General features: G+C 48.2%; 1 protein-coding gene and 1 long non-coding RNA gene across 2 annotated transcripts in view; one reads left to right on the top strand and one right to left on the bottom strand.

The window, feature by feature from the left end:
• Positions 1-430: 430 nt before the first annotated feature.
• On the bottom strand, positions 431-5,362 carry PDX1 (pancreatic and duodenal homeobox 1). The gene is made up of 2 exons (XM_055541846.1): positions 4,954-5,362; positions 431-876 (listed from the first exon to the last, which is right to left on the bottom strand). The coding sequence occupies exons 1-2, from the start codon at positions 5,360-5,362 to the stop codon at positions 431-433; spliced, it is 855 nt and encodes a 284-aa protein (XP_055397821.1).
• Positions 4,197-26,786, top strand: part of LOC129624115 (uncharacterized) — a 48,574-nt gene continuing 25,984 nt past the window's right edge. The window contains exon 1 of the long non-coding RNA XR_008700760.1: positions 4,197-4,303. This is a non-coding gene — a long non-coding RNA (uncharacterized LOC129624115). The remainder of the gene's footprint in view (positions 4,304-26,786) is intronic.

A 26,786-nucleotide genomic window follows, 5' to 3' on the forward strand; every position in this document is an offset into this window, starting at 1 on the left:
GAAACGGGCATCCATTTCACTAGGTCTTTGAAACCTCGGATGTTTCCTTTCAGTTATTTCTAAAGGTAAAGGCAGAGAGACCTTTAGAGTAAAAATGGCTCTGTTTCCGGGCAGATGAAGGGGCTCCAGCCGGCTCGCCTGCTTGTGTTGGGGCAAGGTTCCTATCTGTATATTTTTTATGGTTTTTTTGAAGAGTTGGCTTCTCTATAAAGAAGTTCAACAGCCCAGACGTTGCCAGTCCCAGCAGTTTCACACGAAGGGGCCCCGGACATTACAGAGAACGTCTCTTCTCCAGGGGGAGGGAGGCGGCGTCTCCCCACGGCTTCCCAGTGGTCACGGGCGCCTCAGAGCCCCCGGGTTCTCCCCTGCAGCCTGGACCGGTGGTCACACCTGGGGTCCTGGGTCCGCTCCTCCCGCCTGGGCGAGTCTCTCACCGAGATTCTTGCGGTCGCAGGGGCGCGACACTGGAAGGCTGCGGCGATGCGCTAAGGCCTGGCGGCAGGCGGCCCTCTCGGGCGGCGGCGGGGCCCGCGGGCGGCACGGCACCCCCGGGTGGCGGCGGGGGCGGCAGCGCTAGCAGCTCCTCGCCCGAAGTCACCGCGCAGTCCTGCTCGGGCTCCGCGTCCCCGCCTCCCGCCGCCGGGGGTCCGCAGCTGCGCTTCTTGTCCTCCTCCTTCTTCCACTTCATGCGGCGGTTTTGGAACCAGATCTTAATGTGCCTCTCGGTCAAGTTCAGCATGACGGCCAGCTCCACGCGGCGCGGCCTGGATATGTATTTGTTGAAAAGGAACTCCTTCTCCAGCTCCAGCAGCTGCGCGCGGGTGTAGGCGGTGCGTGTCCGCTTGTTTTCCTCCGGCTCTGCTGCGTAGGCACCGCCTGCGGGCGACACCGCACGTGAATGTGGGCCCCCCTACCCCTGGCTCCTCCCGCCTACTCCCACCCTTGCAGCCCGATCCTTCGGCTCTGGCCCTTTCCCAGCCGCTCTGGCCGCAGAGGTCCAACCATCTATCCATGAGTACAGTCTGGGGCTCGAAGGCCTTTCCTAGTAAGGCTTTTCTTGGAGGTCCTTTATCTCCCAGTGGCTCTAACAACCAGTGGTTCTAGAATCACCCTGTTTGGGTTGATGCTGATTAAAACTTTTAGCACAGAGTGAAAAAGTGAAAGTGTTAGTGGCAGAGTCCTGTCCAACCCCACAGTAGCCCACCAGGATGCTCTCTATTCACCGAGTTTCCCAGGTAAGAATACTGGAGTGGGTTGCCATTCCCTTCTCCAAGGGATCTTCCCTTCCCGACCCAGGGATCAAACCCGGGTCTCCTGCATTGCAGGCAGATTCTTTACTGTCTGAGTTCCCAGGGAAGCCCAAAATGCACATAGTAAGAATCTAAAGGAACTGGATTCTACAAAGGCAAAAAATGTCTTTAAATAAGGACTTAAAAAACCTTTCTGATGACGACTTGTAGTAAGAAATGTATTTCAAATCAATTCACACACTGATATATAATTGACATATAAAATATCTAGGACATTAAACCAAACTTTACCACATATGATGCTGTCTAATTTTCCCTATTGTTTACTGAGTTGTGCTTAGTCATGTCCGACTCTTTGTGACCCCATGGCCTGGGGCCCACCAGTTTCCTCTGTCCAGGAGAATTTTCCAGGCAAGAATACTGGAGTGGATTGCCATGCCCTGCTCCAGGAGATCTTCCCAACCCAGAGATCAAACCCAGGTCTCCCACATTGTGGGCACATTCTGGAGTTTACTAGTTCATTAAAAAATAAATAAAGAGGTCTCAACACAGTAAATGAATTTCACCAACAAATGGATGCAACCTTCAGTTGGAAAGACCTTGAGCTAATAAGAATCCGGAGGTTATGACATGTATTGTTGTATCTCATATGTTATATCACATATCTCTCTATAGAGTTATGTTGTTGTGATCAGCACCAACTCAAGAGCCGGTAGATTCTCTGCAATTGCTGTTCTGACCTCAGCTGGGCCCCTGCCCTGGATCAGAAGGGGAACCATTCTGAGCCCGAGGGATGGTCACTGTCATCAGCCCCAGCCTCTGCATCCAGGGCCTGAAATACTGGCAGAGATGAGAGGAGAGACTTCCTGGGAGGGGAGGCTCAGGCCTGACCCCCTACCGGGGATCTGGGTACCCCACTGGGGAGGTGGCAGTGGTGGGTGGTAGAGGAACCCCAGGCCAAAGAAGAAACAGCCAGGCCCAGCCCGGTGGATTAGCGCAGCTCACCGTGGCTGCGAGCCTCCAAGTCCTAATATTTTCCTTTCTGGATGAGACAACAGCTGCGCCAGGACTGTGGACTCTGGGGCTGTGGGTTCCACCAGAACACCAGGAACAGGCCAAAGTCATCATTTCCTTTGTAGAGCAGACATTTCTCCTATGCTTGTCCGCTAGAGTTGAAAAGCTAGTGTGTGTGTTTGCTAGGAGGGTTAACCACCCTGTACAACCCGCTGGGGTTTTCCCCCAGACTGAAAGGGGGTGCCCAGAAGCCAAGGAGTAGGCTCAGGTCTGAGTCAGCGGAGTCCTGCTTGCTGGGGACATCTCAGAATCTTAACACTTCAAGCCTTTCTTGGTTTTCAAGAAAAATGAGGGAGCCATTTTGATGTATGGCAGAGACCAGCACAATATTGAAAAGCAATTATCCTCCAATTAAAAAATATATTAAAAAAAAGAACATCTAAAAAGTTCCTTCAGAGTCCGTAAATTCAACCCGCAATCTTGCAGGGCTTTGGCCCGTTTTCACCAGCCTCACCACAGTGCTCTGAGAGGCTCCGAAGGGCCCACTAACTCAGGGACCCTGGTGTAGGATGGGCTTCCCGCAGTGGCTCCGCGGTCAAGAATCCGCCTGCCAGTGATGAGGGGTTGATCCCTGGGTTGGGAGGATCCCCTAGGGGAGGACATGGCTACCCACTCCAGTATTCTTGCCTGGAGAATCCCACGGACAGAGGAGCCTGGCGGGCTACAGCCCGTGGGGTTGCAGAGTCAGACACAATTGAGTGACTGAGTGAACATGAAGGTGTTGGATGGAGGCTGCTGGTGGTCAGAAAAGGGAAGAGGTCAGTTTGTACCTTTCTCTGAGGCGCAGGGGGTGGGACGGTATTTAGGGGCAAGCCCACCAGTGAGGTGGATGTAGTTCCTTTTTTAGGTTGAAGGTTTTGGAAGTTCCCATTGTTATTAATAATCATACCCGATTGATCTGTGAATAAAAGCCCTTCGGGTCACTTCTTTCTCCCCAGGGGCGTGAAGCCCCTCTAGGAGCTGCTAGGCAGGGGTCACAGACCTTGAATTTGGGTTCCTTCAGAGTTTCCAGGGAGGACTGAGCTGGTGCAGCAGCATCCTGGCTGGAGGGGGGCCCTCCCCCAGGTCGGAGGGCCCGCTGGCACAGGTCTCTTTGACCTTGGTCCTCCAATCCAGGAATGTCACCCTTCCAGAGCTCCCCCCATCACCCCTGCTGCTATCTTTCCTTCAGGTTTTACACGGTGACCCCTTACGTCCACAGGAGCCCAGGAGGTGGGGAAGTTACCTCACCTCAGAAAGGCTTTTTCAGAATTTCCCTCGAATTTTTCCTGAGGAAGCTGAGGAGGAGGGCCAGGAATTGGAGAAACGCGTCCCCAGTGCGCCAGGCGGCTCCTGGACTTCTCGTCCAGGTCCATGCTTGCCGGCTTCCCGCCTCCCAAGAACCCCGAATTTTCCAAGGCTCTGAGGCCTTTGGCGAAACTTCACGCAGGCAGGATAAGAGTCCGTCCCGGATTTGGTTGGCGCTGGAGAAGATTGCAGCCTGAGTTTGGACCCTGTCCTGCCTCAGGACTTGCCTGAGACCCCACGGAACCTTCGGGAGAAAGGTTGAGAGAGGCGAGCCCCGGGGACCCTGGGCAAGCCCGGATCCCCCAAAGACCCGCCTGGCTTCGCCAGCTCACAGTCAGGCAGGTCGGTCAGGCCGGGCAGACTAGGGGTCGAGGATTCCTGGGGTGGGGGCACCTGCAGCCTCGTCCCCCGACTCCCGACAGTTAGCTGGGAGGAGGAGAAAAGTCCACGACTTGCAGTGCAGGTGAGCCTGGAAGGGGCTTCCGCACGGAAGCGGTCGCGCGGTACCGGCGGTGCAGGCCGCGCGGCCGGAACTCGCTGCCGCCGGGTCGGGCCTGGAAGGGACGTGGGGGCGGCTCCGGGCAGACTTTCCGGTACCGGCCAGCGCTAAGGGCCTCCCAAGCCGCCTGTGCCAGGAGGGCATCTCCCTCCTCAAACTGCCTTGCTGGGAAGCAGTCTGTGTTTGTTCAAAAGTGAGTGAACTTCCCCATGCCTCTCCATCGGGGGTGAGTGGCCAGTCCCCGGCCTTGCGGTGAGTCCCCTCCCGGCCCAGCCCTGGCCTCTGGACACCTCTGCACGCCTGGCTACAGTTTTCTTCCCTTGCTTCTCTGCACCTACTAGGTGCCCCTGAGATGGTCTGGCTTGCTTCACAGAAGCCGCCAGTAAGGGGGTGGGGGGAGTGGAATTCAGAGCGAGAAGGAGGCCAGGGCTCTGAAGCCGGGGTCCGGAGCATCCCAGAGCCCCGCTCGGTTCCCCCGACGGCACTCCAGGAGTCCTGGGCTGGGGAGCTCCCCGCTGGACGAGGATTGGAAGGTCCAAAGCCTTGAACTCGGCCAGACCTAGGCTGTCGGGAAGCGCGGGCTCAGTGGACAGAGAAGGAAGGGGTTTAAACTCCCAGCAAGAGCGCTGAGTAAAGGCCGCTCCAGATTGAGCCAGAAAAAAAAAAAAAGGCTTCTGTGCAATATGGCCTTGTTAGCTCCCCTATGGTTTAGTGCGACTCTAGGTTATCCCGGGTGGGGGGCTGGGGTCACAGACAGAGAGAGGGTCCTGGGAAGCTCTTGGAGACAGGGGCAGTCGAACAGAGAGCGGGGTGAGGACAGAGCGGCTTGTGGGCCAGACTCACCTGCCCACTGGCCTTTCCACGCGTGAGCCTTCGTAGACTTCATCCACGGGAAAGGCAGCTGGACGCGGCCGGGCTCCTCCAGGGCGCCCGGGTCGGCTCCATCCTGAAAGGGCCCAGCCGGCGGGTGGGCGAGCGCGAGCTGAGCCGGGAGGTGGTGGTGGAGGTGCGCCATCGCGGGGTCGTCGGCTAGCGGAGGCACCTCGTACGGGGAGATGTCCGGGGGGCTGCCCTGCTCCAGCGCGCCCAGGGCTCCGGGGAACGGCGGCGGCGGCGGCGGCGGCGGGGGCTGGCGGCCCATGTACAGGCACGCAGGGGGGCTGGCGCTGAAGTCGGGCGCCGGGCCCCGCTGGAACGCGCAGGGGTCCTTATACAGCTGCGTGGCCGCGTAGTACTGTTCCTCTCGGTTCATGGCTGCCGCCCGGGCTTGGGGACCCGGGAGAACGAGCTGTGGCCGGGGATTTGGAGCTGCGCGGCGCTGGCACTCCCGGCGCCACCCCTGCAGCTTTGACAGCTCGGCGCGGCTCGAGGAGGGCACCCGGGGCCGGCGGGACGGGTGGGCGGCCGCTGCGCCATAGGCTCCGCTGTGCCCCACGTGGCTCTGCCTGAGGCCATTATTGGCCTGGCCGGCGGCCTTAAGAAGCCAGACCCGGGTCCCCACGAGCCCCCTGGATGTTTCCGTTTCTCCCTCGACTCGGTTTCCTGCACACACTTGAAAGGACAGTGCCAAAGTGGGGCCGGAATGAACATTCAAAGTGGGGCAGGAACTTCTATTCGTTTATAGAAATATATTTCATCATAAACAGTCTGTTTTTCCTTGTATGTTTCATACTGTACATATTAGTTCATTGATATAATTTACAAGTATATACATATGTTGAGGTTATAAACAGACTTTAAAAATATTGTTTGGGAATATGGTCCAAAAAAATGCACAGACCTCAGCTCTACAGGTCAGAAGCCCTTGGTTCTGTTTTATTTGTGCAATTTGTACACAATCATGAGTGATGTCAGTGAGCTTACACATAAAGATTCAGGATTCACAGTGTGTTTTTGCCTATGGTTGTGCTCTGGGGATTTCTGGAGTGTAAACTATAACTTCAGAAGCATTCACAATGGCTTAAACTTTTTTTTTAATTGAAAGGCACTATTAATTTTTGATTTGGGGGAACTGAGGGTCATTTGGTCAACTGAGAATGCAGGTTCCTACTGGGGTAAGGGGGAAACGACGTTGCAGCCCCTCTTGTGTCTGGCTGGGGGAGGGGGCTGGCACCCTGTTTCCAGATCTGCTAGGCCCCCAGGAATCCCAAGACCTGGCGGGAGTTGGGCGGCTGCAGCGAGTCGACTCCTGGGTCGGATGGAAACAAGGTAGGCCCGGGAGGGGAGTGCTCGGAAAAGCACTCTGGGGTCCTCACTGAATAGAGACACTGTTTCGCGAAACCAGTGGTGCTCACGGACTATCTCGAGGTCGCATTGGCACCAAACCTCGGACCCACGCCACCGACCCCTTCGCCCTGGGCATTCTGAGCGTCCTGACGAAAGGACCGTAGTCTTCCAACCGCCAGGCGGGTTTTAGAAACCCTGGACCCCTTTGCAGAGAAGCCTGGGCAAGAGAGAGGATGGACCACCAGGAACCAGCAAGAGAAAATCACTGCATCGACTTTCCTAAACTGCAGACTGCGTCCAGTCCTTTACCAGGTTTGACCAGATTTTAACAGACTGGTGGAAAACACACGAATGCGTAGGCAGTGCGTGCGCTACCCCGAAATATGCCTCGTTTTGATTAAAAAGCAAAACCTAGTTGGGGATCTGAATTTCTCGGCAGATTCCTTCTGCGGTGAGATGTTGGTGCGGGCGTCATCTGTACTGGGGTGAGTAAGCGCTGGGCACCGAGGGGTCCGCCCGAGGGTGGGCACTCGCGCCGCTCCGGGGCCCTCCGAGCGCCCCTCTCACCGGCTGAGAGCGGCGGGCAGCGGGGGGCAGTTCCGGCGATTTCTTCAGGGAAAAGGGCCACCTGCAGTCCGAGGGAGCAGGGGAGCGAAAGGCCGTGGGACCCGCGCCCCTAATCTCTCCGCGCCCGCGTCAATGAGTCCATTGTTCCTGGCGTCCGCGGAGGACCCGCTATCGCCGGCCTCGAGCGACCACATCGATCCGGAGGGCAGGGCCGGAGGGGTGGCCCGGCCGCCGCGTGTTGACCCTCGGAGATAATCGGCTCGGTCGCCGCGGGTTGACTTGGCGACGTGGTTATGAGCAGGCGGCAGCACCGCTTGGGACAAAGATCGGGCACCTTTTCCCTCCCCTCTCCTCCTCTCGCTCGCCCCCTCCGCAGCCCCCCTACTCCACAAGGCAGCCCCCGCCTCCCTCTCAGCTGCCACCCGCCTCCCCCGGCTCTCTTCCTCTCCCCCTCTCCCTCTCCCCCTCTCCCCCTCCCCCCCTCCCCCTTTCCCCTTCTCCCCTTCTCCCCCTCTGTCCCTCTCCCCCTCTCCCCTCCCCTCCCCTCCCCTCCGCAACGTGTTTACTTTGCACTTCTCGTCTAATTGCACATTTCTGTAAATTGGTCTCCATTTCGATGCTTCATTTGCTCCCATTTAATATTTTTGCTCGGTCCTGCAGAAAGGAAAGGGGCACTCAGCAGAAAGCCAACCCGCCCCCTGCGCTTGCTGGCAAAATCCGGGAATCCGGGGAGGGAGGGGGGCAGGACCACCGCCGCCAAACGTGGGGAGGGGGCGGTGGGGCTGAAGGTGGGCCGCCCGCACCCTCCCGCTCCCACAGTAAGCGTTTTCTGCTGCTGCTGCTGCTGGTGGCTGCCCAAAGAAATGGCCCGAGAACCCGAGGTCAGACGGCCGTTTGTTGTTGTTATTAGGTGGGACAGGGTAAGAAGGTTTGGGGATCGCCTGATTATCAGGCTTATACAGATCCTCGCCACCGAGCTGGGTGGTGCGTTGTGTTTCTTCTGTGGACCGGGCTCAGGGTGTCATAAAAGCGCCAAGTCCATTAAAGGTGAAATGCATTTCCGCTCTCACTCCCGCTGACGCCCTCGCCCCTTTCGCCTCCCACAGCCCCGGCAGCGATACCAAGCCATTAGGCAAGCGCCTTCTCGAGCCATTTAGCAGCAGCTCTTATGGATAAATAAACAGAAAAGGCTGTAAACCAATTAAAGTGTGGACAGTGAAAAAGTCGTTTATTAGCAGGACGTCCTGATGGCTGATACTGGCGGTCCTCGCCTGCCCTCTTCCCCACTTCCCGAACGGAGGTCACCTTGTCCTTCCATCAGTGGCTGAGTCTTCCTCGCTGGTTTCACAAGCGTGCCAAAGGATGAATTTGGTTTGGCGATGAGAATTTTTAAGCCATTGTATTCCATTATAAAGGGAAAACAATCTATGGTCATCATTTAGCTCGGAGGGTGCGTTTGTGATGTATTTGTGTGCACTTTAATTTGTTACAGTGTATTCCTTATAGTTATCTTGCTATTAAATGATACTCGGAGGTGAAGCACTAAAGCAGAGGATGTCCTTTATGAGATGAGGACATTCCTTCCATAATGTACCTTGATTTTGGGTAGATGAGCCAGTGTTTTTTCCCCCAGGTCCATTATCCTTCCTTCCTACTCCGGGGTTTCCTCAGACTCTGGTACCCAGGTCTGAGAGGGGCCAAAGAAAACCTAACTCGTTCAGGAAAAAGGACCCCAGATTCTGAATCAAGTTTTGCCCATTGATTGCTAGGGCAAAACAATCAAGCATAATTCAGTGGAGAGTTGAAATTATTTTCCAGATAATTCAGTCAGTTTACCACTCTAAATATCTGGTGAAGTGTTAGTTGTTCAGTCGTGTCTGACTCTCTGCGGCCCCATGGACTGTAGCCCACCAGGCTTCTCCGTCCATGGGATTCTCCAGACAAGAATACTGATGTGGGTAGCCATTCTCTTCTCCAGGGGATCTTCGCAACCCAGACATCAAACCAGGTCTCCTGTATTACAGGCAGATTCTTTACCATCTGAGTCACTAGGAAAGCCCAAATGTCTAGTAAATACAGCCTGAAGGTCTAATTTAATTGGACAGTTGTCTTGTTCCCTATGTCACGGGCTCTCTTTACGATATGGGAAGAGTGGAATGGGCATATGAGGGGGGGGCTGTGACCTAGGACTGGGCTTGGTGCCCCTCCCCACCAGACACCAGCCCTTTCCTCCTGTTTTTGTTTCATCCTTCTGAGGCAGTCAGTGTACTTTGCAGCTGAAAGGCGAGTGTTCCAAAGGGCCTAAGCTCACCCCTCCTCTATCCAGCACCCCTGTGGCTGGCCCTGCAGTTCTGGGCTCTCCCCTTTGGCCTGCTCTCACCCAGGCTGTCATCTGTGCTCTGTCATCCCGATGTGCAGTCTCTAGAAACCCCAGGCCTTTCATTTCTCTTCTCATCTTAGTCCTGGATAACCAGCTTACTGCCTTCACTGAGCTTCCCTTTCTTAGCTCCCTGCTCCCTGCCTCACTGTTTCCTCACTGATCCTTTGTTCTCCTGGGAGCCTTTCCTTACCCCCACGTTCCTGCTGGAGCCCAAAGAAGCCTTGACCCACACTTTCCTGAACCATTCTGCATTTCACTTGGCTTATTGGTTTGAATGAGGAATATTTTCAATAATATTTATTCATTAAACACCTATATAGCTCTTACTATACCTGTCTGCAATTTCTTTGAGTTACAGAAAGTCAGGAGTGAACAAGTTTGGACTTTGGTGTATCACATAGAAATCTTAGGAGCTGCGTATACCTGTATTCTGAATCTGCTCTGCACCAGCCATGTCCCTTGGCAAGTTATACAACTTCACAAAACCCTAATTTGTGAAATGCAAACAATGGCAGTGCTCTATAACATACACCCATATAATAATAACATCACACTCTCTTGCTGTGTAGTAGCACTAAGGAAATACTAATTTTAAAAATTATTTTTGTGAGATTTCAAAGAGACAAAATGTCTAATGTTAGTGGCAATTCATAGGCACTCAGTGGCAACCCACTCCAGTACTCTTGCCTGAAGAATCCCAGTGGACGGAGGAGCCTGGTGGGCTGCGGCCCATGGGGTCGCTAAGAGTCGGACACGACTGAGTTACTTCCCTTTCACTTTTCACTTTCATGCATTGGAGAAGGAAATGGCAACCCACTCCAGTATTCTTGCCTGGAGAATCCCAGGGACAGAGGAGCCTGTTGGGCTGCCTTCTGTGGGGTCGCCCAGAGTCAGACACGACTGACGCGACTTAGCAGCAGCAGCAGCATAGGCACTCAGTAAATGGTCTGTCTCTTCCTTTCTTCCCTGGCATTGCTTTTCACACACCTGTGCTGTGTTCAGTCACTTCAGTTACATCCAACTTTCTGTGGCCCCCTGGACTGAAGCCCATCAGGCTCCTCTGTCCATGAGATTTCCCAGGCAAGAACACTGGAGTGGGCTGCCATGCCCTCCTCCAGAGGATCTTCCTGACCCAGGGATTGAAGCTGTGTCTCCTGTATTGCAGGTGGATTCTTTACCTGCTGAGCCCTGGGGGAAGCCCTTTCATGCACTTTCAAGCATTTAACTATTGGTAATGGCTGCAGACTCAAGAGTCTCAGACCTGTTACCAGGAGCCCTTGACTGCAGACATTCCCAGACAGGTAGGCCTGAGGAGAGAAGGTATTCAGGGACACAGAGGAAGCACTGGGTGGATATATGCCTGTGTTTTAGGGGAATGTGCCCTCTGCTTAAAGGGGAGAGAGGAGGGGGAGAGGCTGTTGGCACCAGCTCCAGCCAGCCCTGAAGACATCACATGGGGAGAAACAGGGCTGAGGAGATGCAGGGGCTCTTCCTTCTCCTTCTTCCCATTCCTCCTCCTCTTCTTCTTCAAGGAGAACCTGAAAGAACGACCTGAGTCTATCATATCAGTGCAGGGATGAACACCCCTCACCCCCACCCCCACCACCAGTAGGTGAAGAACGCAGGATCTAAGCCCTTCTGGCAGACAAAAGGTTCTCTCGCCACCATGGTTCTTCCCTGGTGGCTCAGATAATAAAGAATCTGCCTGCAGTGCAGGAAACTGGGGTTTGATCCCTGGGTCGGGAAGATCCCCTGGAGAAGGGAATGGCAACCCACTCCAGTATTACTGCCTGGAGAATCCCATGGACAGAGGAGCCATGCGAGCTACAGTCCATGGGGTTGCAGAGTGGGGCATGACTGAGGGACCAACACTTTCACTTTCCATTTCTAAGCTGCTCTCACAAACTCAGAGGAAACCCTCCTGTGGTCCAAGAGAGGAGGATTCCAGAGGAGCATTCTGGACTGAGGCAGGGCTGGAATCCTGCTTCATTTCTGCCTCCTCCAGGTCATGAAGATGATCATTGCAACCCTGGTCTTCTTTGTGAGGCTGTAGAAACACCCTTGTGTTTCCTCTGCTTGTCACCCAAATCTAAGATGCAGACAAAAGTTTTCAAAATGGAAATCTATGGGGAGAGATATGAGAAAGTCAGCTCCAGGCTCAGGACACACGGCTGAGGCCCTCAGTCTTGGTTGCCCGAGGCTGATTCATGCCTTCTCTGGCAGTGATTAAAGTAAAGGTTTATTGTTTGACTGTGGTCTCAGCCCCACTGAGTTTGCCCCTTAGTAATTCTTCCCATGGTAGGTGTCTCTTATCAATGTATCCTCATGCAGAGATAATCTGTATTTGAATATGTTTATTTTCTCCAATTACATATGGAAACATTCTGTCTTTAGGCAAATCTCACAGAGGTACAGACTGCTGCTAATCAATGAAATCACACGGGTTCAGTGTTTCTGGAAGGGTGATTCGCGAACTGTATGTGTGAAATCACTGAGATGCTTATAACATGTCATTTCTGAGCACAGTCCCGACCTACTGAATAACCACATGGTGGGTTTGGGCCTTGGGAATCTGCATTTTTAAACACATCCAGGGTCATTCTCCTGGGCTTCCCTGGTGGCTCAGATGGTGAAGAATCCATCTGCAATACAGAAGACCTGGGTTAGGAAGATCCCCTGGAGAAGGGAATGGCTACCCACTCCAGTATTCTTGCCTGGAGAATCCCATGGACAGAGGAGCCTGACGGACTACAGTCCATAGGGGTCTCAAAGAGCCAGACACCACTGAGCAACCACAAACACTTAAACTATAGTTTATTTGCTCTGTGGAAGCTTATGCTGCCGCTAAGTCGCTTCAGTTGTGTCCGACCCTGTGCGACCCCATAGATGGCTGCCCACCAGGCTCCTCCGTCCATGGGATTTTCCAAGCAAGGGTATTGGAGTGGGGTGCCATTGCCTTCTCCTTATAGATACTCTTAAAAGAACAAGCATGAAGCATGGACATTCAAATTAAAATCACAAATAAAATCTGTGTCATAAGATTGTCAGGAGATGAAAGTGAGGAAATGTATGGAAAAAAGCCCAGGTCAGTGCAGGAGGCGTTATTTGAATCTCTGCATGGGCAGCATACATGCAAATCCTAAACATTTTCATAGATTTCCTTTCTCTCTTGCACATTCATTCTTTCTTTTCTTTTCTTTTTTTTTATTATTTAGCTGCCTCAGGTCTTAGTTGCATCACGGAGGGTCTTCCGTTGCAGCCCTCAGGCTAATTGTGGCACGTGGGCTCAGTTGCCCATTGGAATGTGGGATCTTAGTTCCGGGACTGGGGCTCAAACCCGTGTCCCCTGTATTACAAGGCAGATTCGTAACCACTGGGTCACCAAAGAAGTCTCCATTCATTCTTTCTTTACTTGAGTAGAGATTTGGAAAGAATCATCGTGACCTTACTTTATTATTACACGTACTCACGCTTACACACTGAGCTCTTTAGAAAGAGTGGGATTCTACTTAGGGTGTTAACATGGCTCCAGTGTGGGCTCAGAGAAGTTGAGCTGGGCATTTCTAGCCATAGCGGCTAACCCACAAGGGCAAATAAAGGGAGACAATAAAACCAAAGCAGATTGATCCATCTCCAGGCGGTACCATTAACTTGTGTCTTAATGCCTTACGCTCCCTATGCTGAACATAACCAAATAGCTTCCTTTAAAGGTAAATGAATTTTATATAATTTGCAGCTAATTCCATTTAATTCTGCCCACATGCACATGTGATAAGGGAATGTTAGGTTGGTCAATAACCACAGGCTAAAAGGGGCATTCAGGAGGAGGCTGGTGTTTTATTTCCAAGTGGTCTGGCTCAGCTCTGAGAAGTCCAGATTACTGTGAGTGTGTTGGTTTCTTGGTTGTTTGCTTTCTGTTCTCCTGGCTCCTGAGTAAAGAGCGGTGAGAAAACACTGAGATCCCATCTGTCACAATGAGGCCAGTTACAACAATAACAACTACTCCTTTTTATAAAAATCATTCTTAGTCTAACAAACTCCCTTTGGACTGCAGGGAATCAGGAAGAGTAAAAATAATAGAATCAATAACAACTTTGTTATCTAGTAACTTAAACAGCCCTTGCCCGCCCTGGACGGCAGAACAGGCTTTCTTATCTTGGAAACAGGAAAACTTTCTGGATAGTAAATTATTTTTCACAGAATGTTTCTCACTGGATTAGGTTGCTAGAGAAAGTGCCTAAGGTAAGAACCATGCAAGACACAAACGACTTACACACTATTTTAAAACATGGGAAGGAATGTGGGTCTTTACATCTAATATATGACTTTTTAAAAAAATTTCAGTGTTTTTTTAAAAAAGAATATTTCACTGCCTCTGGGCTTAGTTACGTCCTGCTGGGTCTTTTTTTTTTTTTTTTTTTTTTTAAGATTTATTTATTTTATTTTTTGGCTGTGCTGGGTCTTCATTGCTGCATGCTGGCCTTCCCTAGTTGTGGCAAGCAGGGGCTACTCTTCATTGCCGTTTGTGGGCTTTTCATTACGGTGGCTTCTTGTGTTGCAGAGCTGGGGCTCTAGAGTGTGTGGGCTTCAGTAGTTGTGGCTCATGGGCTCAGTAGTTGTGATTCAAGGGCTCTAGGGCTCAGGCTCATTAGTTGTGGCACACGGGCTTCATTGCTCAGCAGCATGAGGGATCTTCCTGGACCAGGGATTGAACCGGTGTCCCTTGCATTACAAGGCAGATTCTTAACCACTGGACCACCAGGGAAGTCCCTATTTCTTCTTTTTATCTGATAGAATGTCAGCAGTTGTACAGTTATATGAACTTTGCAAAGCTTAAACGTGAAACTCTCATTTAAGTATCCGGGTCCTCTGGTCACCTTGTCGTTCCTGCGTCCATCCTTACCCTGCATGTGCGCTCTTCTGAGGGCTTTCCTGGTTCACACCTGAGTCTTCAGAGTCAGGAAGTGCTCTCTGTGCTGAAAGATCTAAAATAAAAAAGCAGGGAGTGGGCCTGGTTTGATTTGGGTGTTCCTTGTTTATTTCTTTGCCATGTAAATATTTGTGACTCTGCTCAAGAGTCAAGTAATATATCTTGGTTTGAAGAGAGCCATCTCTCCTACAATGCAGGCATTCGTATCAGCAACTAACTCATGATAACACAGACACAGAGATTCTCCTGGCTTCATTCATTCAGATAGTTGAAGGGAACAGAGAAGCTGAGAGGCTTAAATGATCACCTGAGTCTGTTTTTACTGCTCTGACCCACACCCAAGTTGTCGCTTGGATGCCAGGCTTTCAGAATTTCAACTGGTTCACATTTCGTTGTCAATTTAACACCTTACATGGCGTGTCCTTAAAGTCTGAACACAAGCAAATGTAGATGACATTTTGTATTCCATGCATTCAAAACATTTTTATCTCTGCATCCCAGATTTTATGGACTAGCTTGTATATATATGTAAACTGACCTAATTTTTATTGTTTTTTTGAGAGGGAAAAAGGCACACACATATGAACCTAAAATTCAACTTAGGGGAAGAAAATCTTTTTCTCTTTTTACTAATGCCGTATTGTAAAACATAATCAGTCAGTGTTGTCTGCTTCATTTACAAAGCAATTTATTAGACGCTGCCAACATGGTCACAGTCAAACCTTGAGGTTTCTGAAAGTTGGAGTCAGAGATTGCCATGAACCCAGATAAACAGCAGTGTTTTCTTACCTTCCCAGCAAATTGTGACAGATGATAACAAAAAAAGTAAACACAGTCTCTAGCCCCTAACCAGGTGTTATCTGTCGCCTGGCCTGTAATTACACAGAATTTGGAGTTTTCTCAAGAGAGTGGAGTGACACTATTTGCCTTTATTTATTTATATGACCAGTAGCCAAACTTAGATATAATAACTAGAGAAGTTCAGTAAGGAGAAGTACTTCCTGGGAAACGTTCAAACTTCCCACTTTCTCCTGCTGGTTCTTGGTGAACCTTTCCCCTTCAAGCCCCAGGGCCATTTTTAAAGAGAATACTGATCTTAGTCCATCTACTCTTTTTTTTTTTTTTTTTTTTTAAGATTTATTAGTTACTATTTCTCTCTCTCCCCCCTGCACAATAATTGATTAGCACTTATCATTATATCTTCCCCCCCTTTTTTCTTTCTTTTTTAAAATTGAAGTGTAGTTGATTTACAATGTTGTACCAATCTCTGTTGTAAAGTGACTCAGTTATACACATATATACATTTTTTAACTGTTTTATTATTATTAATTAATTTGTTTATTTGTGGCTGTACTGGGTCTTCTTTGCTGTGCGTGGGCTTTCTCTAGTGGCGGCGAGTGGGGGCTCCTCTTCATTGCAGTGCGCACGGGCTTCTCATTGTCGTGGCTTCTCTAGGGCATGCAGCGTCAGCAGTTGTGGCTCCCGGGCTCTAGAGCGCAGGCTCAATAGTTGAGATCCAAGAGTTTAGTTACTCTGTGTCATGTGGGATTTCTGGACCAGGGATTGAACCCGAGTCCCCTGCGTGGCAGGCGGATTCTTAACCTTTGGACCACCAAGGAAGTCCTCCATCTATTCTTTATAATATTCTTAGGACCTGGATTCTGCTTACTGTTTGATAGGGGGAGAGGGAGGAACTGGAGACGGTTTATGTAATATATTTCCACTAAAAAAGTAAGTTAACAGAGTTGAGTGATGTTTCCACCAGGTTTTTGTTTTTTTTTTCCCCCAGTACATTAGGTAAAGGGTGGTGGAATGGTCTTGAAAAGAAGTAGGTAGGCACATGGCTAGATCGGCTCCTTCATCTAATTCAAGCTCGCTTTTCTCAAAAAATGTACTTGAAAAGACTCAATTTTGTTCAGCTCTTAAGAAAATAACTAATTAGGGAAATAGAAGCAATTAGCACCTTAGCACCAAATTTTGCACACAGCCTCGCATCTATCAGGTTATTATGTTTCCCAGATTCATCTCCTTTCTCTCACCTTCTTCATCCACGAGGGGCCCTGAAGTACTTCTGTTTATACCAAGGGCTCCTTGTAGTTCTTTCTCATTTGGTGCCTGGAAGGGAAACACTGTATTACCATCAGTAAGCAAAGACACTGAAGCCATAGTTCTGGTTTTCTTGTTTCACTCAAGTAGCTGTTTGAGGTTGTATTAAATGCCACCAATCATTTCCCCAGAAAAAGGCACAGTGCGTAAGCGTACAAAATTCTGCATGAGATTTCAGGAAATTCATAACTCCCTGCCTATCCAGACCTGTCCTCTGCCATCCCTCACAAGGCAAGGGTTACCTGGACCCAGTCCATGCCCAGCTTGCGCTTTCTGTGCCCACTTGTGGCATTCGGGTTGCTGGTGCAGTGCACTAGCTGGAACTTTGCAAATGGTGTAAGTAAAAGTGAAAGTCACTCAGTCTTTCTCAGTCTCTTTGCGACCCCATGGACTTATACAGTCCATGGAATTCTCCAGGCCAGAATACTGGAGTGGGTAGCCTTGCTGCCTTGTAAATATTAACAATAATCACGTTTGTTTATTTGACTGAATACTCATGCTATGTACAGAGGACTTATACATTAGATAATTACTACTCAACTTTCTGGCTGTAGTTACCTGTTCTATGAGGATAATAAATGTGATGAGATCAAATGGTGAGTTTGGAGAAGGTGAATTTACAATTATAAGGTTGATTAGGGATTCATAGACTTACAGATACATCGAGCTGTGACTTTGATCTGTTGTCATAAATGGTAGTTGGGTTTAATAAGATTGTTCTCCCCTTGACAAAACAAAACAAAACAAAACAAAAAAGAAAAAGGGACTTCTGTGGAGTCCAGTGGTTAAGACTTTCTGTTTTTACTGCACAGGGCACAGGTTTGATCCTTGGTCAGGGAACTAAGAACCCATATGCTGCATGGTGCAGCCAAAAAAGCAAAAAACAAACAAAAAGATTGTCCTCCCCTCCCCCTTTCAGTAGACTCTTGTCTGAGTGTCATTTCAGTACGAGGCACTGTGGCAGGCTGTGGGGATGGGGCAGAATAGACCATGAGCCCCACCCTGGGATCCAGTCTTCGACTGCAGCAGTGGGAAGGAAGCGAGCTCATAAACACACACGGTAAAGAACTGCAGGTGCCCTGAGACTGCGGCTCTGCAACCTCTTGCTGGAAGCTGATGATCACACTGCTCACAGAAAAAGACACTCAGCTTTCCTGTGGGGCCCTGTTTTCAGTTTTTCTCTGAAAGCAGGTAGGGTATCCTCTGGGCCCATCATCTACTAGCCATTTGACTTTGGACTTTCAGCTGACCAGGGTTCAAATTTCTCATCTACCGGGTGGCAGCTTGGCCAGTGGCTAAAGGCACGGACTCTGTGCTGGCCTGAATCCCAGTGTAACTACTCGTTAGTTGTGTGACCTTGGGGAAGTGTCTGAACCTCTCTTTGCTTCAGTTTCTCCTTCTGTAAAATGGGAATAATGATAGTACCCACCACAGAGTTGTATCCCGTGAGTGAATAATAAATACCTGAGAAACATTCCAAAAAGAACACACACACAGAGTGTCTAGCTTTTCACTCATTTATAGTCAACAAATATTTATGGATTGCCTGCACTGTGCTAAGGGCTTCCCTGGTGGCTCATTCGTAAAGAATCTGCCTGCCAGTGCAGGAGACCTGGGTTCAATCCCTCAGTCAAGATGATCCCCTGGAGAAGGGAATAGCTACCCACTCCACTATTCTTGCCTGGAGAATCCCATGGACCGAGGAGCCCAGTGGGCTGCAGTCCACGGAGTTGCAAAGAGTCAGACACAACTGAATGACTATTTCTCTTTCCCCTAATGCCATGGGCACTGCCTTAGCAGAGATTGGGCCTCACTAGGCTGTTGTGACTGATGTCCACTGAGGCGCTCCGCTTCTTGCGTCTTCACACCCAGCCTGTGTACATTACCAGTACAATTATTTTTCTTACACTATGTATTTTATAATTTCTCAGTCTAAAAGCTATTTTCTCTCCTGCCCATAAAACCAATTCCTTAGCAACACGTGGTGAATGCTGACACTCTTGAGTTGTGAGAGAAATTCCTGTTGGTTTAAGCTACCCAGTCTATAATAATTTGTGATAGTGGCCCTAGGAAATGAAAAGAGACAAATCTCATCTTTTTACCCATGAAATGATAATAATAATAATACCTCATGGGGTTGTTGTGAGGGTTAAAAGAGAAATTATTGATGGAGGCACACAGATAAAATTTGCAGGCTCTTCCTATTTTTGTTCACTTTTGAGCAATTTTTTTTTTAAGATCAGATGATTTATCTCATTACTCTTCCCTATTTCACTCTATAGCTCCTAAGATGAGGAAAAAACCTCCCAGCACAGAGGTGAGCATACCTGGTGACTGGGTGAATTTGGGACCTCAAGTAAGATATTCTTGAACCTCTAGAGCCTGGAAAATTCCAGTTCATTTCAAGGAGGATGAGTAAGTTCTTATGATGGATGGGCAAACTGGCTGTCCAGGTGTCAGTCATTTTTGTAACAAAGTGGCCTCACCTCTGTCACACAGGTGTGTCCTCAAGTGGACCTGGGAGCCATTCCTAATGTATTTTCTCACACTTGGCAGAAATGTTCAAAGAATCTTAGTTTTTAGATCTAGATGTGCTAAAAAATGATATCCATAAAATTTAATGAATTCACTAAGGCTATAGAGCTATCTCAGGAAATTACGTTTGGATGTTTTAAATGTACCTATCATATATTTACTGTTATGCAGAAGGTTTTTAAAAATTCTTTTTCCTAAAGCTTCAGTTCAGTTCAGTTGCTCAGTTGTGTCCAACTCTTTGCGACCCCATGGACTGCAGCACGCCAGGCCTCCCTGTCCATCACCAACTCCTGGAGTTCACTCAAACTCATGTCCATCGAGTTGGTGATGCCATCCAGCCATCTCATCCTCTGTCGTCCCCTTCTCCTCCTGCCCCCAATCCCTCCCAGCATCAGGGTCTTTTCCAATGAGTCAACTCTTCACATCAGGTGGCCAAAGTATTGGAGTTTCAGCTTCAGCATCAGTCCTTCCAATGCACACCCAGGACTGATCTCCTTTAGGATGGACTGGTTGGCTCTCCTTGCAGTCCAAGGGACTCTCAAGAGTCTTCTCCAACACCATTTTACAGTTTTGAAATTGCCACGCTTTTTAGGTTCTTTGACTCAGTTTGATTTCAGTTCTTATCAACTGTTCCTTCATTTAGGACCCTACTATCCCGTTCATTTGATAAAAATACTGTGGTGCTCCGCTTGTGTGCTGAGCACTGAGGGCGTGCCCTCAGGTTGGGCTCTAGAAGGACACTCACCTGAGTCAGGTACAGATCCTGAGACTGAGCGGGGATGACTGAGGACACACACAAGCCAGTTCCACGTGTTGCCTTCTCACCCTGCACGAGAGGGAGAGGAAAGAGCAGTGATGGAATTCTGTCACATGACTGTCACTGCACCGTGACTGTGATGCGCTCTGCCCTAGTGGACGGATGGAGGACCACTGGGCTACTTTAGCCGGAATGTCTGTCTCCTCCCCAAATCCCAACCCCCAATGCGAGGGCGTTTGGAGGAGGGGCCCTTGGAAGGTGCTTAGGTCAGGAGGATGGAGCTCTCTCCTGTGTAAGAGAGACCTCAGAGGGCTCCTTGGTCCTCTGCCACGTGGACGCAGAGAGTGGAAGGCTGTGGAGCACGCTCTCATCAGACATCGAATCTGCTGGGGCCTTGACCTTGGAGTTCCCCGCCTCCAAAACTATGAGAAATAGACTTCTGTTATTTCTAAGCTGCTGGGTCTGTGGTGTTCTGTGGTAGCCCCCTGAATGGCCAAGACTCAGGACGAAGCCGTGTCAGTGCGCCCTGGCTCAGCGCTTCTGTCTGGTCCAGGGCATTCTGGGTTCCGGCGGACGGAGCTGAGGCCGTGGGCACCGTCAGATGCGGACCCCAGATGTTAACGCCGTGACTACGACGTTCCGTCTCTTCACTGCGAGGCAGGCAGCGAGTGCACAGGAAACGTTTATTGGTTCTCCTGCTCACCCTTCCTCCCAGCTTCCCAGGTTTATATTCCTAACTTCGGGGTCACTATTATGCAAAGCCCTGAGGATTTAAAGATGGAATAGCCATAGCCAGTGCTACAGGTGGTTTTATTGATTTGGAAAATTCTTAGCAAAAGAGATTCCTAACTAATTATTGCCTTCCTCACCCCCTTTTTTGTTTTGTTTTGTTTTTTTCCTGAGGCAAAGCAAGTGCTTGGCTCAGAGGCCTGAAAGGAAGGAGAAAACCTGTGCAGGAATGGATTGTGTTGGAAGGTCCAGGGTTTAGGTGGGTGGGAGGGTGGCGGGGGGGGGGGGGGGGGGAGGGGGAGAGGAGGGGGTGGGGGGAGGGGGGGCGGGGGGCACAGCTTTTCCAGGGATTGATTTTTAACCACCCCTACCCCCATCAGTATCCTCCACAAAGCTGGTTAATTATCAATTTTCATGAGAAACCAAAGCTGCCTAACTCTTTAAATGTATTTGAATAAAAAGCAGGCTATAGGAGCCTTTAGTCAAGGCTATGGTTTTTCCAGTGGTCATGTATGGATGTGAGAGTTGGACTGTGAAGAAAGCTGAGGACCGAAGAATTGATGCTTTTGAACTGTGGTGTTGGAGAAGACTCTTGAGAGTCCCTTGGGCTGCAAGGAGATCCAGCCAGTCCATTCTAAAGGAGACCAGCCCTGGGTGTTCCTTGGAAGGAATGATGCTAAAGCTGAAACTCCAGTACTTTGGCCACCTCATGCGAAGAGTTGACTCATTGGAAAAGACTCTGATGCTGGGAGGGATTGGGGGCAGGAGGAGAAGGGGATGACAGAGGATGAGATGGCTGGATGGCATCACCGACTCGATGGACGTGAGTTTGAGTGAACTCCGGGAGTTGGTGATGGACAGGGAGGCCTGGCATGCTGTGATTCATGGGGTCGCAAAGAGTCAGACACGGCTGAGCGACTGAACTGAACTGATACGTGATATGCCTTCAGTTCATTGTATTTTGTGGAATTGAATGATTGGTCCATTAGAATAGTCACTACAGCAAATAACAGGTGTTTTACCTTTACCACCTTTTTTTTTTTAATTTTCTCATCCATCTACTTGCTGCTGCTGCTGCTAAGTCACTTCAGTTGTGTCCAACTCTGTGTGACCCCATAGACAGCAGCCCAACAGGCTCCCCCATCCCTGGGATTCTCCAGGCAAGAACACTGGAGTGGGTTGCCATTTCCTTCTCCAATGCATCAAAGTGAAAAGTGAAAGTGAAGTCTCTCAGTCGTGTCCGACTCTTAGCGACCCCATGAACTGCAGCCTACCAGGCTCCTCTGTCCATGGGATTTTCCATGCAAGAGTACTGGAGTGGGGTGCCATTGCCTTCTCCACCATCTACTTGATGGAGCTTTAAACTTTTTTTTTTATAATTTCTTAAGCTTTAAACATTTTTTAATTTATTTTTCAATTGAAGGATAATTGCTTTACAGAATTTTGTTGTTTTCTGTACCTTTGCCATCTCTTTTGGCTGTGTTTCTCTTCCCTTTCCTTTTCACTTGCCTTCTTTAAAACTGATAAAAATTCCTGTAATTCCCATTTCCCTTGCGCATGTGACTGAAACTATATGTTAAATAGCTGCTCTTTTAGTAGTTGCCTTAAGTTTTTTAATATCCATTATGATCAGAAGTTTTCTTTTTTTAATGAGCAAGGATTGTTTTTATTTAATTAGCTTATTTATTTGGCTGTATTAGGTTTTTGTTGAGGTACATGGGATCTTTCATTTCATCTCTTGGGCTTAGCTGCCTCAAGGCATATGGAATCTTACTTAGTTCCCCAACCAGGAATTGAACCTCCTGAATTGGAAGGTGGATTCTTAACCACTGGACCATCAGAGATTCTTCCTCAAAATTTCCAACAGTGTCTAAAGTTATCTGAGACTGCTGTCTACCTCAGAACAAGACTGGGACAACATTGCCGTTTAATTACCCAGGGAACCATCCCTTGTATTCCTTATTTTTTATTTTTTTGTATTCCTTGTTTTATCTAAGGACTTTGTATCATCTTTCTAAAATCCTAGAGTTAGGTCTCTGGGTGGTTAACAAATGTTTAATTGACTATACCAACGTATTTTATTCATTTCCTGTCTCATTTCTTGCATTTCCATCCTTCCTTCTGAAGTTACTTTCCTTCTTCAGATAATATTCTTTTAAAGAGAGTATGGGATAGGGTAGGGCTTCCCCAGTGACTCAGATGGTAAAGAATCTGCTCTCAATGTGGAAGATCCCTTGGAGGAGGAAATGGCAACCCACTCCAGTATTCTTGCCTGGAGAATCCCATGGACAGAGAAGCCTGGTGGGCGACAGTCCCTGGGGCCACAAAGAGTCAGACATGACTGAGCGATTAACACTAACACTTATGGGATAGGTAAATACTCTTTGCATATTTTAAATGTTTTGATTTTATCTTCGCCAAAACATTGTAGTTGCACTGGATCTTCTCTGCTTGTCTATCCGAGCCCACACTTCACCATTCTTCATTCTGCTCTGTGCTCTGGGAAGTTGACTTTTTATTTTTTTGGCTGTGGCCAGGTAGCATGTGGGATCCTAGTTCCCTGACCAGTGACCGCACCCACGCTTCCTGCACTGGAAGCTCAGAGTCTTAGCCACTGGACTGCCAAGGCTGTCTTTATGTATTGGACTGACACGCTCTTTTACTCTCCCATTGGCAGTTGGGTTTAGTTAATAAAAGGCTCTTGGAGGAGATCAGACTTGGGGTGAAGACTAGAAGGCGTAGACTCACTTCTCTCTGTTCCTTGACTCCCAGTATGACAGTAAATTCTGGAAACAACAGAAGAGATGCAAAGTGCAGCTCTGAAAGGTGGAAAGAAGCAGGTGAACAGGTTGGGCACCCCAGGACAGGAGGAACAACTTGGTAACATGGGTATCTGACAGCCACTCAACCAACAGAGAAATAGGACTCAAGGCTGATGCTTCCTGACCACCAGTCTAGCAACAGAAGACAGCTGAGGTAGGTTCCTGGATCAGACAGATGACCCACGGACAATACCGGGTGGACCCAGCAGCACAGGCAAGTGAGATAGATAAATCCAGAAATTCACTGACAAAAAGTGACCAAGGGACATTCTCTTCTCTGCCTGGACAGAGGGCCCCTCTACCACTGAGAGACACCAAGAAGCAGGATGGCACTGACCAAGGGGATCCTACCACAAGTGGGCAACTTGGAAGCCTTATTGTTTCTATGGGCCTGAGATGCCCATGTCCCACCCCCTGGTCCCTGAGAGGTATAGGTGGCCTGGCCTCCAGAAGCTCCTTCCGCCCCATTAAGCAATGCATGCAGAGATGAGCAGAAGCTCCAGGGGCACCAGGTGAACCAAGCAGACCAGGATAACACCACAAGTGCTCTAAAGGTTTATCTGTCTTTAGAACCAGGGGCCCCCAAACTAGACAAGAATCTGTGTGCCAAATCTAAACCAGGTGACTGCTTGCTGAAATAAGAGATTTAAATAGCACCCAGAGCCTTCTAACATAATCATCAAATGTCAAGGATATAAGTAAACAAAATCACCTATCACCAACAGCCAGGAAAATCACAGCTTGAATGATAAAAGACCATCAGCTGGTACCAACACCACAATGAATCAGATATTGGAATTATCTGGCAAGTATTTTGAAAGAGTCATCATAAAAATATTCAAAAAGTAATTATAAGTTCTATGGAAATGAATGAAAAAAAATCTTAGCAAAGAAGTAATTAACATAAAAGAACCAAATGGAAATAATAGAACTGAAAAGCGAAGTAATCACAGTAGAACTCTTGCTACCTTAGCTCAATAGTAGAGTAGAAATGACAGAGGATAGACTCAATGAACTTGAGGACAGATCGACAGAATCTGCACAGTCTGAGAAACAGAAAATAGACTGAAAAAAAAAAAAGAGCAGACCTCAAGGATGTGTGGAATAGTAATAAAAGATCCAACATTTGTATCATGGGAATCCTAGAAGGAAAGATGTATAAGAGGGGCTGGAAAAGTGTTTGAAGAAATAATGGCTAAAAATTTGATTTGGTAAAAGACATAAGCCTACAAATTTAAGAAGATGAGGAAATCCCTAGTAGGATAAACCTAAAGAAGTCCATGCCAAGACATATAATCAAACTTCTGAAAACTATGATAAAGAAATACATTGAAAACAGCCAAGAGAAAAGACACATCATCTGTAGGAAAACACCAGTTTGAAAGACAACAGAGTTTTTATCTGAAACCCTGGAGGCCAGAAGGAAGTGGCACAACATTTTAAATATAATGGAAGCAGAAGACTGTTAATTATAAATACTGTATCTGGTGAAACCATCCTTCAGAAGTGAAGTGGAAATAAAAGACCTCTGCAAATGAAGGAAGACTGAAAAAACTTGCTGCTAGCAGGCCTTCCCTAAAAGAATTGCTAAAGGAAACCAAGTTAAACCAGAGATGAAAGGATAAAAGAAGGAATCTTGGAATGTTGGGAAGGAAGAGCAACAGAAAGATGGGTACAGGCAGCAGACTATTCTTCTTATGAGTTTTATGAATTATATTTGGTGATTGAAACAAAATATAACAATATCTGGGACTCAAGACAATGATGTTTGAAAGTGAGTTGCTGTTGTTCAGTTGCTAGGTTGTGTCTCACTATTTGCGACCCCACGGACTGCAGCCCATCAGGCTTCTCTGTCCATGGGATTTCCCAGTCAAGAATACAGGATCTTTTCTTCTTCTCCAGGGGATCTTCCCACCTCAGGGATTGAACCCGTGTCTCCTCCTTGGCAGGTGTATTTTTTTTTTTTACTATGGACCACCTGGGAAGCCCATAAGCAACATATAGCTAAGCTTTTCTTTCTGTCTTTCCCCAGGTGAGCATCCTCATCTTTTACCTTATGCTTTAGTTGCTCAGTCGTGTCCAACTTTTTGTGACCCCGTGGACTGTAGCCCACCAGGCTTCTTTGTCTGTGGGGATTCTCCAGGCAAGAATACTGGATGGAGTGAGTTCCCTCCTCCAGGGGATGCTCCCAACCCAGGGATTGAGCCTGCATCTTCCACATTGCGGGCAGATTCTTTACCGACTGAGCCACCAGGGAAGCCCATCTTTTACCTTACCCTCTTTATTTGTTTACTTCCATATTTTATTTTGTTATTTGCTTTTTATTTTTGCTGATTGATCCAGTTAGTCTTTATTCTCTTCTCTCCCTCATGTTAATTTGGAATTTTTATTGTGCTTTCCCATTCAGCATTCCTATTCCTAATCATTGTCCTTACTGCTGAAGTCTTACCCAAGACGATATTACTTCACTAAGTTTCCTTCCCCCGTGCTCTCTTTAGCCTCCACTAGAAGACAATTTTAGTGTTACTACTTTTTCACATGTGCCTCCCGCCAGTTCCCAATTCCTGGATATTGCTGAGATGAACATTACTTTTTGCCCCAGACTACTATTAGGCTTCCTTTGCAGTATGTCTCATATTTCAAGGTTCCTTAGTGTTCATAGTACACCTTCCCAGTCAATTATTATCCAGTTAGATTAACAACCTATATTGCAAAGTTCTTTGCCTACCATCGACTCCTTTCCTGTTTCCTTCCTCTATCAGTTTTTGTTTTTTTTTTTTCATCTCCTCATCCGCATTCTTCCTCCTCCCTCTTCTTGACAGAGTGCTTTCTGGAACCTTTTCCTCAGGTCATGTGAAGGATGGTATCAGAATCCTTGCATTGCAGAAAACATCTTTCTTTCAGCCTAGCAAGTAGATAATATCTTGGCATATGATACATCCTAGTCTTTTTCGCTTAGCAATTTGTCCACATTAATCCTCCATTCCACTGACTTCTGCAGCTGCATTGAACCAACCAGTGCTGGTTGATTTTTTTCTTCTTCTGTAGATAACTTGTTCTTTTGGCCTAGAAACATGCAAAATTTATCTTTAACTTTGGCATTTAAAATTTTCCAAGGATATGCCTAGGTATGTGCTCTTTCTTAAACCTGCATAAATAACTCTGCCAATACCAAACATTTCTCCAGTCATTACTTTACCCCCCGTTACATTTTTGTTGTTGTTCTAGTGTTCATGTTACTTGTATATTGAATCTTGAGGACCTATGTTCCAAATAACTTTTGTTTTCTTTTGCATATTCCTTCCCTTTGCATGTTTGTTCTAGTTTTTGAAATGATTTCTTCCACGTGGTGTTTAACACCATGATTTTTTAATCTCATGAATGGCAATTCTGTCCTTCAATTTGCCTATTGAAATTTTAAGTGTGGGAAGAATTTTATTTTTAAATTTCAAGAGTTAGTTGGTTTAATGCTTTCACTGAATCTCCTCAAATGCCAACTAAGGTAATGTTAGTTACTCTAACAAATAACCTCTCAAATCTTGGCCTGTAACAGAAAGAAGGGTTTGTTTCCTGCAGTCATTCAGGTACCTGTACTGAAACTCTGACATCTTCACTGGTTTAGTT

This window comes from Bubalus kerabau, chromosome 12 (assembly GCF_029407905.1).
Source record: "Bubalus kerabau isolate K-KA32 ecotype Philippines breed swamp buffalo chromosome 12, PCC_UOA_SB_1v2, whole genome shotgun sequence".
NCBI lineage: Eukaryota > Metazoa > Chordata > Mammalia > Artiodactyla > Bovidae > Bubalus > Bubalus kerabau.